General features: G+C 39.7%; 1 protein-coding gene across 7 annotated transcripts in view; it reads left to right on the forward strand.

Annotated features, from left to right (window-relative positions):
- Positions 1-12,433, forward strand: part of myo9aa (myosin IXAa) — a 256,934-nt gene that overhangs the window by 123,813 nt on the left and 120,688 nt on the right. For 6 of the 7 annotated variants that reach the window (XM_061974888.2, XM_061974889.2, XM_061974893.2 and 3 more), the window contains exons 5-6: positions 3,752-3,851; positions 10,398-10,451. In XM_061974888.2, coding sequence (XP_061830872.2) covers positions 3,752-3,851; positions 10,398-10,451 — 154 coding nt within the window. The remainder of the gene's footprint in view (positions 1-3,751; positions 3,852-10,397; positions 10,452-12,433) is intronic. The other variant, XM_061974891.2, reaches the window with a different exon arrangement.

A 12,433-nucleotide genomic window follows, 5' to 3' on the forward strand; every position in this document is an offset into this window, starting at 1 on the left:
ATTACATACAATTGTTTTAAAACAAAGTCGAAAGTGCACTATAACTAATCCTAAGCAAAAACTACTACAGTATCTGCTACTCTTTTAAAACCTTTGTGTTTTGCTCTCAAAGTCCTCCTTTGTGAAGGAATATTTCCCTAAGCTTGACAAAAACAACATCGATCTGATCACTGATACTACCCTTGGTATCGATACCACCAATTAATGAATCGATGCACTCTCCTCTTACATGTTGTGTACTGACTGCAACAATGCAACAGTTGTCTCTCCTCAGAATCTTATTAATCTACTGAATAGCTGTTAATAACTCCTTACTTTCTGCTGTAACAGGTTTTTAGCTTCACTTCTTAAATTTTACTAGCATTTATTTGTGTTGTTTCAAGCGAAGTTAGCTTAGCTATTAGCATACCTACTTCTGCATTTTTCTCGGTGTGTAACATGTTCAGCCTCGTCCTGCAGTGATAATGCTCAGTGATAATATATGAGATACTAAGAAACGCAGTTTATCTTCCGTAATGGAGGTGATTATTATTAGTTAATGATTATTATTTGCTTAAGGGAGCGGATCCACATTGTGTATGTAATGGTCGATCACATACTTTTTCACAAAAATCTGCTGATACCGATTGGTGGCCACATCTGTTGTATAATAAGTCTTTCACACCACTGTGGAGGGATTATGGCCCACTCTTCTTTGCAGAAGTGTTATATTTCAGCTACACTCGAAAGTTTCGGAGCATTAACTTGTTTTTAAGGTCATGCCACAAGGTCATGGATTCAAGTCTAAACTTTGATTAGAATTCTGCAAGACCTTTAGTTTTTTTTGTAAGACATTCAGTGGTAGGAACTGATGGTTGCACTTTGTCCTTCAGTATGTTTTGGTAGCAAGTAGAATTGATGGTTCTTGGAGCACTAAAGCAGCCCCAGACCGTCACCCATTGTTGGTATGATGTTCCTTTTCTCAAATGATGTGTGACTTCTACGCCAGATGTAAGGAGACGCATGCCTTCCAAACAGCCCACATTTTCCCAAACCTCTTTGTTATCATTAAGATGTTTTTTTTTGGCAAAAGTGGAGATGAGCCTACAGCAGGGGTCGGCAACCCGCGGATCTCGAGCCTCATGCGGCTCTTTAGCGCCGCCCTAGTGGCTCTCTGGAGCTTTTTAAAAAATGTATGAAAAATGGAAAAAGATGAGGGGGGAAAAATATATTTTTTGTTTTAATATGGTTTCTATAGGAGGACAAACATAACACTCACCGTAGTTTGTTTACATGTATAACTTTCTCCGACTTTCTAGGACGTGTTTTATGCCACTTCTTTTTCTGTCTCATTTTGTCCACCAAACGTTTAACGTTGTGCATGAATGCGCAAAGGTGAGTTTTGCTGATGTTATTGACTTGTCTGGAGTGCTAATCGGGCATATTTGGTCACTGCATGACTGCAAGCTAATCGATGCTAACATGCTATTTAGGCTAGCTATATGTACATATTGCATCATTATGCCTCATTTGTAGCTATATTTGAGCTCATTTAGTTTCCTTTAAATCCTCTTAATTAAATGTATATCTCATGACACACTATCTGTATGTAATATGGCTTTTAATTTTTTGCGGCTCCAGACAGATTAGTTTTTGTATTTTTGGTCCAATATGGCTCTTTCAACATTTTGGGTTGCCGACCCCTGGCCTACAGCATATATTCTTTTTGCTCACCAGTGATAATCGCCTTAGAACTCTGCTATGCATGCCATTTTTCATTTCATTCATTTTTTATGGTAGAGTCATGAACACTGACCTTACCTTAAGATTTTGTTGTTGATTTTTCGAGGACCTCCTGGATGAGTATTCGCCGTGTTTTTTGTTGGCCTGACACTCCTGTGAATGTTTACCACTGTTCCATTTTTTTAATTTGTGGCTGATGTCTCTTAATGATTTGCACCAGTCCCAAAACATTAGAAAAGGTTATGTAACCTTTTGCAGAATGATAGATGTCAGATACTTTGTTTCTCAATTTTTCCAGAAATTCTTTGGGCGGTGAAATGATGTCTTGCTTTTTGGGATCTTTTTATCTTAGTCTAAAAGGTTGTATTCGGGCGGCATGGCGTAGTGGGTAGAGCAACCGTGCCAGAAACCTGAGGGTTGCAGGTTCGCTCCCCGCCTCTTACCATCCAAAAAAAATCGCTGCCGTTGTGTCCTTGGGCGGGACACTTCAGCCTTTGCCCCCGGTGCCACTCACACCGGTGAATTGAATGATGAATGATAGGTGGTGGTCGGAGGGGCTGTTGGAGCAAATTGCAGCCACGCTTCCGTCAGTCTACCCCAGGGCAGCTGTGGCTATGAAAGTAGCTTACCACCACCAGGTGTGAATGAATGATGGGTTCTACATGTAAAGCGACTTTGGGTACTTAGAAAAGCGCTATATAAATCCCAGGTATTATTATTATTATTATTTAAATCAGCTCTTTTTTTGACAGGTCTGAGAGTCATCAAGCCTAGGTGTTGTCAGTATAATTGAATCCATGGTGGGGGACTCTGTATGAGTTTGTGCATCAGTAACCATGCAGCCATCGTGGGTCCAGGGTACTCTAGTTAAGAGAACCAGACGTTAAGGCCCCTTCTACACTAAGCCGGCTAAGGTTATGTAGGGTAAATCCCACATAACCTTATCCTTGTCCACACACACACACAATAGTCATTTAAAACCTTTTCCCCCACTCCATCCGCCGGCGACCTAGTACGCATGCGTGGAAAATGCGCACGTCATAGTCACCTCCAGTGTTGCTTTGTGTGCAAGTTCTTAAATTAAATGTAACTTATCTGAACAATATCCAGTGTGCTGTGGAGCCCTATTGTAGTGAATCACACTTGAGTCATCATAAATTAATAAAATCTTTAATGGACATGTGAAAGTAAACAATGTGATTAAAGAACATTTTACATCAATCAATCTAGGGATCTAGATATCTGGTCAGGACACGCCTTACTCTTTTGCCTTCGCCTTCATTGTCCATTCTTTTTTGATAGATTGATAGATAGATAGATAGTACTTTATTGATGATTTGATATACTCTGGACCTAGACATTGAGTCCGCGACATCCATGGCGGACAATAACTGATACAGTCTGCTTTGCCAGTCCAAAAGCAATCTCTGTTTTCCGTAGTCTTCCCTCGACGGCCAGGTAATGCAAAGCACACGCTACCTTTTTTATCACATCCACGGGAACCTGCATTCTCGTTGTCTCTCCTTCGACAAATGGATGAAATTTTTCGGTAAGTAGAATCCCAGCTGACCTGGCCATTCGAAACTTCTCTTGCCGTCTGAGAAGTGTTGTATCCCAAATAGCTGCAATCGCTTTCCCTTAAGGTATTCATGTGTGATTTCCACAAGCGTCTGTACAGACGAAAGGAGAAACATGGGCAAGTCTGGATGACTCGCCTCCATATTTCCAGTGGTTAGCTCCGAGTTATGAAACCGCTTTATTATGAAGTGTCAGGAATGCCGAAGTCCTGCACCAGCTGCCCAGCACTCTGAGAACAAAATGCAGCATACAAAAACCCCAGTGTTGTATGAAAATTATTTAGTTTGTTTGTACGTTTGTACGTTCTCTTATTAAACATCTCCACAGGATTTCTGCTGTTCTAATCTTCAAATGTGATTCAAAGCTTTATAGTAGAGCGAGATTCCTTATACAATATTTAAGTGTAAGTCTAACTTATCCATGAATGATGCGTGTCTTACTTGTCTTCTAGAAACTACCACGTGTTTTACTACCTGCTGGCAGGAGCAAGTGAAGAAGAGAGGACAGCTTTTCACCTCACGAAGCCTGAAGATTACCATTACCTCAGTCAGGTAGGACATGGTATTCTCCCCGACTTGGTTTTTTTCTGGTGACGGTTGTTTATAATTTTAAAAGGTGAATAGCAGCTCGGGGTGGGTGTGGTGTACGTTTGTGTTGCGTTTGCTTGCTTCTACAGCTGAACCTCGGCTTTCGATAGGGATCGGTGCCAAAAAGTCAGACAAAAAACTAAGCAATTTAATAGGGGTGTCCAAAGCCGATATTGATATATGTCCAATAACAGCAAAAAAAAAAAAAAAAGTATCTGATGATATCGGCTTACATCTAAAATTGCTGATATGAGCCCCGATACAAGCAGTCCTGCAGTGTGTTTACTTGTGCAAAACTCAACAGCTAATTAACACCTAAATGTCCGAATAAGCACAAACGTTTGATCTTTTCTTGTATTTTAGTGAAGTCATCTACAAAAGGTAAACATGGTAGGCTATATGCTACCAGGAGCAAGCAGCTACACAACAGCTAAGTGCACAATAGCACACAACCTAGACATAAGTAATAAATGTCCTTAATTGAACAATATTATAGTGTAAAACTGAAAATTTGTCAATATCAACTAGTATCAAATAATTATAGTTACATATTACTTTCAGATACAAAGTTTCCAAGGCAGAATCTTATCAGAAAGTATCCAGATACAAACATGTCTGGATCATTCAACTTAGCTTAATTTAATGAATTTTTGTGGTCACTAAGTGTCGCAAAAAAAAAAAAAAAAAACAGAATAACACCCCACTTCAAAAGCTTAAATCTGTTATAAGGTTAGTGTTTTTCTTACTTTATATTTTTCTCTGAGTAATTACACTTGATCAAACTTTTTCTAAGATTCCACACTACAAAATAATAAAACTATATACTATGATTTGTGCTGATGTAATATCGTATTAATATCAATATCAGCCAATACTCAAGGCTTCAATATCAGTGTCCTATGGAAAGTGAGAAAGTTGTTTCGAGACGCCCCTATAATTTACATATTAGGATCTTAATATTTGACAAATAATGCAAATCCAATGAATTTGTTACAAAAATATGAACACAAAGAAAATAATAATTATAATTTATATGCAGAAAGCAATCCATCCATCCATTTTCTACCGCTTATTCCCTTTGGGGTCGCGGGGGGCGCTGGAGCCTATCTCAGCTACAATCGGGCGGAAGGCGGGGTACACCCTGGACAAGTCGCCACCTCATGTGAAATATATATATAAATGGATGAGTGAAATTCTACCACTTGGCGAGGATGGCAATGAGCGGAGAGGGAAGGTAGGAGGGAAGAGCCACTGGATGCCACCTCCGTATTTTACCACAAGTTCCTTTTTCTAATTTCTAATTTTACGTTTTTCACATTCTTTATTTACAAAGTGCTGGCACTCACAACTTTCTTTGGACCCATGGTGGCTTGTTTTGCAGTCATACTCAATACAAAACAATATAGAGGCTGAGTTACCAATACAAAAGTTATACCTGGGCGTGCGATAATGGAGAGGGTATATGAAAATCGGGACGTTTTAGCGCACATTTATACTGAAAACCAAATCATTTGTAAAGCGTGACGAATAGAAACTGAGTTACCACTGTATGTTTGTTGGTGTCAGTCCCTTATACTCAAGACATTAGAGTTACTTTATCTGCGCAAACAGGAAAGAGAAATAAGTACTGTACTAGTAAACACATTGGTTGGTTGTGACTCAGGTTTCAGGTACTACAGTAGGTACAGTACATCTGCACAATTTTAGGGGATCCAAAGGATGAAAAGACTGTCTTAACAAAGTTGATAATTCTCTGTATTTACTGTACATGTCTGCAAACAGCCACAATAATATTCTACTGTGTATACTCAAAACCGAGCATTTTTGTCATGTCAATCGTACTGGATATCATTGGACTGCACAGGGGTGTATAGTGTTGTGGCCATTGAGTGTAGTTATTTTGTCTCACATACACAGACACCACATGTTGCTGTCTACAGGCGGATTAGATTTTTGTGGTTAATTTGGGCAAATTTCCCTCTGCGTCGTCATAGGTTTTCATGCATGGTTTCAATAGAAATACACTCAACACCATTTTGAACACACGCAGACACATACCTGTATGCCTACTCCACGACTAAACACATGCAGTCAAATGGCATGTGTCCATTGACTCACCAGGAAAACAGGTTTCACATAAGCATGAAGGAAAGGCATGATAAGGATTCATACACAAGGCACGTATGGAACCTGGATGTTGTGTAAAAGTCGTTGCCACCTCAGAGCCATGACAGCCATGCAGTGACGACCAGTGACTCGTCTCCCTCCTTGTGAAATCTTAAAGGGGAACATTATCACCAGACCTATGTAAGCGTCAATATATACCTTGATGTTGCAGAAAAAAGACCATATATTTTTTTAACCGATTTTCGAACTCTAAATGGGTGAATTTTGGCGAATTAAACACCTTTCTAATATTCGTTCTCGGAGAATCGGGAAGCAATCCGCCATTTTCTCAAACACCGAGTCAAATCAGCTCTGTTATTTTCCGTTTTTTCGACTGTTTTCCGTACCTTGGAGACATCATGCCTCGTCGGTGTGTTGTCGGAGGGTGTAACAACACGAACAGGGACGGATTCAAGTTGCACCAGTGGCCCAAAGATGCGAAAGTGGCAAGAAATCGGACGTTTGTTCCGCACACTTTACCGACGAAAGCTATGCTACGACAGAGATGGCAAGAATGTGTGGATATCCTGCGACACTCAAAGCAGATGCATTTCCAACGATAAAGTCAAAGACATCTGCCGCCAGACCCCCCTTAAATCTGCCGGAGTGTGTGAGCAATTCAGGGACAAAGGACCTCGGTAGCACAGCAAGCAATGGCGGCAGTTTGTTCCCGCAGACGAGCAAGCTAAACCCCCTGGATGTCTTGGCTCACACCGTCCCTTATGCCACCGAAGATGATCAAGAGAAGAATATCGACCCTAGCTTCCCTGGCCTGCTGACGTCAACTCCAAAACTGGACAGATCAGCTATCAGGAAAAGAGCGCGGATGAGGGTATGTCTACAGAATATATTAATTGATGAAAATTGGGCTGTCTGCACTCTCAAAGTGCATGTTGTTGCCAAATGTATTTCATATGCTGTAAACCTAGTTCATATTTGTTAGTTTCCTTTAGTGCCAAACAAACACATACCAATCGTTGGTTAGAAGATGATCGCCAAATTCGTCCTCGCTTTCTCCCGTGTCGCTGGCTGTTGTGTTGTTTTCATCGGTTTCGCTTGCATACGGTTCAAACCGATATGGCTCAATAGCTTCAGTTTCTTCTTCAATTTCGTTTTCGCTACCTGCCTCCACACTACAACCATCCGTTTCAATACATGCGTAATCTGTTGAATCGCTTAAGCCGCTGAAATCCGAGTCTGAATCCGAGCTAATGTCGCTATACCTTGCTGTTCTATCCGCCATGTTTGTTTGAGTTGGCATCACTGTGTGACGTCACAGGAAAATGGACGGGTGTATATAACGATGGTTAAAATCAGGCACTTTGAAGCTTTTTTTAGGGATATTGCGTGATGGGTAAAATTTTGAAAAAAACTTCGAAAAATAAAATAAGCCACTGGGAACTGATTTTTAATGGATTTTACCCTTCTGAAATTGTGATAATGTTCCCCTTTAACGCCTGCACTGAGAAGAGCCAGGAATTCCTTCCATTCCTCTTCACCCATGAACAGCACAATCACACATGGACATTTAAATCATATCACACATTCTACCACTCTCTACATTTTTTCCCCCTTCTTTTGGAGGCCGCTCATTCCCTTTCTGTCTCTTCAGCAAAGTCCAACTAAACACTCCAGCACTCTTGTCTGTAGAGTCAAAGCAACCTGTTTACAGGACACGTAAACATGCCATAAATTTGTGCTCATAACTCTGTTTTCATTTTGCTTTGACAAAACAGCTGTTGCTCTGTTCTTCCTAAGAGCAAGTCCTTACTCTAAACAAACTGGATGAACTGTTAAAGAGAGTTTTCAAAACACAATGTGATTTCTTTTGCTGATTTTAGAAAATGCACTTACGGTGGCAGAGGGGTTAGTGCATCTGCCTCACAATACGAAGGTCCTGAGTAGTCTTGGGTTCAATCCCGGGCTCGGGATCTTTCTGTGTGGAGTTTGCATGTTCTCCCCGTGACTGCGTGGGTTCCCTCCGGGTACTCCGGCTTCCTCCCACTTCCAAAGACATGCACCTGGGGATAAGTTGATTGGCAACACTAAATTGGCCCTAGTGTGTGGATGTGAGTGTGAATGTTGTCTGTCTATCTGTGTTGGCCCTGCGATGAGGTGGCGACTTGTCCAGGGTGTGCCTTCCGCCCGATTGTAGCTGAGATAGGCTCCAGCGCCCCCCGCGACCCCAAAGGGAATAAGCGGTAGAAAATGGATGGATGGATGGATGGATAGAAAATGCACTTAATTAAATTACATTGTCTTTGTCAAGTTAATTAATTTTAATAGTTCAATTCAAAAAGTGAAACTCGTATATTCTATAGATTCATTGCAAACACAGTGTAAGTTTTAAAAATATATATATATTTATATATGTCAACATGTTTTTAGTTTTACAACCTCCAATGGCATGTTTACGTGTCCTGTAATACAGCAGGAATATTTATTTAACTGATGGCCTGGGGACCAAATCCGGCCTTGGAATGACAAATTCAGTTCAAAAACTTGGAAGAGCCAAATATGGTTGCATCAGATTCCTAAAAAACACTAGATTTGTAATAAAGAGGATATTTGACAAGCTTTTAGGCAGTAGGTCCTTAAACACTCCACAGCGCTCCTGTTGTATAGACATGGCTGTTTCCCCCCCCCGAATTTAGTAATGCTACCAAAATAAATGGACAAAAATCAAATGTCCATAGCATCTGGTTTTCAAAGGGGTCCTATCAAGTTTTGGCCGCCTTCAGAGGGTCCTTTGTAATAGGGAATATATATGAATTTTAATGTATAATTATTTCTATTTTTCGCAAGAGAATATACATTACAACTAAGTCTTTTAAAATATTTTTTTTTTCTCTCAAAAGAGAAATCATTTTTTATGTGGAATTTGCCACTGTATTCAGTCGTTTGTCAACAGCGATTTTGTCAAATTAACATTATATTCTTAATCTACAGTACAAGTGGCAACAATAATTTTTATGATCAACAACTGGCAAAATTTACTTATTTGATTTATTGTTTGTTTAGCAATGGTATGCACTTTAATGTAGCAACACTGTATCTCCCAACCAGATTATTAAAGGGGTGACAACATTAATGCCAGGGTAAAATAATGCCAAACGGTGACAATTGCTTTTACCTCAACATAGTAGGAGAAGAGATTCTCTGCTTGTCGTGGCATTGGAGCATGAATATTTAACTCAATTGTTTTGGGGGCCACATACTCAGAAAGATGAGCACACGGGAAACTAGACTTATCCCTCCACTAATGGTCTTATTTTTGTATATTCCTTGTTTTGGTGTGTTTATTTTGTCAGAGTTACAGGAGTGATTTGCTGTTTTTAAGGACTTTTTGTAAAAAAACAAAAAAACAAAAACAATTTAAAGATCATATCTATGACCGCATTCTAGTGTTTCTTAAAACCAAAAATGCAACCTTGAGGAACACTACTAGTATAACTAAAATGGTTCAATAACTACTGACTGCATCAAAAAGTAAACAAGATACAGTAACACCTTAGTTACATAAATCACATTACGAAAAAAAAATGTGTACCTGCCAAAAAGAAAAGGACCTAAAGGGGTGCCTTGAGGAACACCTCAGTTATGTAAATCTCAAGTTTGAACCCCAGTGTTCTATATTTGCTAGCAAGGTTAAAATATCAATGTAATGATCTGCCAATGTGTTTACAGTGGTCCAACTTCCTCTATACAACAGGCACACTCTAGTGTTTTTAGGAATTTCCTCCAAAAACTGAACACTGGGAGCCCATTCGGCGTCATTCCCGGACCGGATTTGGCCCTCGGGCCACCAGTTGAAATGCCCTGCATTAGAGCATTCTATTACACACCATTCCGCCTCTTTCACCGCTCTGATGCTACCTCCGAAGTGAATTCATGCATGTTGTTACTATTTTAATTGCATGGTCTATGGACAAAACCATGCAAGTTCAATGTGTTTGTTTTCATACATCCTCCCATTTGAGTAACAAAATGCTACATGAATGAAGAAAAATTAATCCTAAAAACTCACAGTTGGCTTCAGGAAACAACAGGCTTCTGTTTTTGCATTAAAATCCATGTTTTAAATCAGCTTTCGTTTAATGCACTTACTGCATATGTCAAAGTGTGTGAATGTTTTTTTTTAATGCTTTGAATTTGTTCGTGTATGTTTTCAGCTCTGTGTATATGTTGAACTTACTGCTGTTTTAACTGCATGTTTATTACTCTTAATAGCGTGTGAAGTACATGTTAAAGTCTGCTACTACTGAATGTATTGTGTCATAATTGGAATGCTGCTGTGTCTAACCCTAACCCCGTGCCCTGTAAACTCTGCCTCAACACTTCCAGATGACAAAGAGAACCCACCGACTGCACTGGGACAGTTACTGTGAGAGCGAAGCGGTCAGTATCTGAATGTCAGCTATGCACATACGTGAGTCTGTCCATTTTGGACAAAACCCCTGCCCTAGCAAGTAGCCTCCAATCATACAAGTCACACTCTCCCTTGCCTCCCTGCCTTACATTTTTGTTCCCTTTTGGATATTTCCTGGTTAGCTTTGGGTCATGTTTATTCTATCTCTGTTTATTTTCCTTGTGTTGATTGTTGGAATGATGTTGGTATGTCTGGTCATATCCTGACTCGTCTGCAACCCCTGTGACTTGTTTGGACAGTGTTTTCTAATGCTGATAGTAAATAGTTCACACTTTAAAAATAAGGTTCTCATTTGTAAGCATCAGAGATGTAACGATATCAAAATCTCATGTAAGATATTGTCACGGTATGAAGGCCACGGTACGATATTATTGTGGAATTGTCCAAAGAAAAAAAGACTTGCTAAAAATGCCTTAGTGTGTAAAAATGAAGTGGCAGGAAGGTTTAGGACAGTGGTTCTTAACCTGGGTTCGATCGAACCCTAGGGGTTCGGTGAGTCGGGCTCAGGGGTTCGGCGCAGGTCAAAACACACCCGAGTCATCGTGTAAATAAAAGCTTCTCCCTATCGGCGTATTACAGTTACGGCAACAGCAGAAGTCACACTGATTTGCAGGTGTGTAATTTGTTGTGAGTTTATGCACTGTGTTGGTTTTGTTCTTTGAACAAGGTGATGTTCATGCACGGTTCATTTTGTGCACCAGTAGAAAAACATGGTAACACTTTAGTATGGGGAACATATTCACCATTAATTAGTTGCTTATTAACATGCAAATTAGTAACATATTTGCTCTTAACTAGTCATAATTAAGTACTTATTAATGCCTTATTCGGCATGGCCTTATTATAGCCCTAACCCTCTAACCCTGACCCTAACCCTAACCCTAACCAAATAACTCTAAATTAAGTCTTTGTTACTTAGAATATGTTCCCCTAGTGTTAAAAAAAACTCTAAATGAAGTCTTTGTTACTTAGAATATGTTCCCCATACTAAAGTGTTACCAAAAACATATAACTTTGTCTTGAATTTGAAAAAAAACATTTTATTTTTCACTAAAGAAGGGTTCGGTGAATGCGCATATGAGACTGGTGGGGTTCGGTACCTCCAACAAGGTTAAGAACCACTGGTTTCGGACCAACAGTCTAACTGGAATTGAACACAAAAATATTGCTCAAATGTTTTAATCATATTTATTTCATTCATTCATGCAAAAAACTTACAGTTGAATGTCTTTAAAGTGACAATGTAAACATCCAGTGTACAAGTGTAAAATCATACTGTTTTTCAGTTTAGTGTCTTTAAACTTTTACTTTCTGATAAGCAGTGCCCTATGCAGTAGACATTTTTTGTATAATTTTGAAAAAAAAAGCTGATTATCAGAAAAGTTAATTAACTGGCTTCAAATATATTTTCCAGGTGATGTTTTATCGAGTTAACCTGACTCTCGCCAGATCCTTGTAGTTCGCTGTGCTCCACACAAGGATCTGGGACGTCTCAATAGGAGATGTATTTCAGAAGGCGGGGTCTTGTAAAAAAAAAAAATTGTATGTGATTGGATAAACCACTTGTCCGTTATCGTGAATGACGTGCTACTTCAACCACTCACATCGAAATCAACCCGTGACGCTGATGAGAGCGACGCTGGGAAATCCAAAACAGAACAGCCGACATATTGGATAACGACAGAGCGAAAAGTTCTCTGTTCATCTTTTAAAGAATTAATATTCGATAGATTCGACAAAACAGTTGCAATAGCAGAATCAATGAGCCGCCATTGTTGTTTGAATCAAACAGTCGCTTCGGCTCTACGTCACATCTATGAAATCCTGCCCGGCGATGCTGATTGGTTCATTATTTTTTTGCCATCTTGAAGGAGTTTGAATTGCTCAGGAGCCCAGATCCTTGTGTGTAGCTCAGCGAACTACAAGGATCTGGTGAGAGTCAGGTTATTAT

Source organism: Nerophis lumbriciformis, linkage group LG15 (genome assembly GCF_033978685.3).
Source record: "Nerophis lumbriciformis linkage group LG15, RoL_Nlum_v2.1, whole genome shotgun sequence".
NCBI lineage: Eukaryota > Metazoa > Chordata > Actinopteri > Syngnathiformes > Syngnathidae > Nerophis > Nerophis lumbriciformis.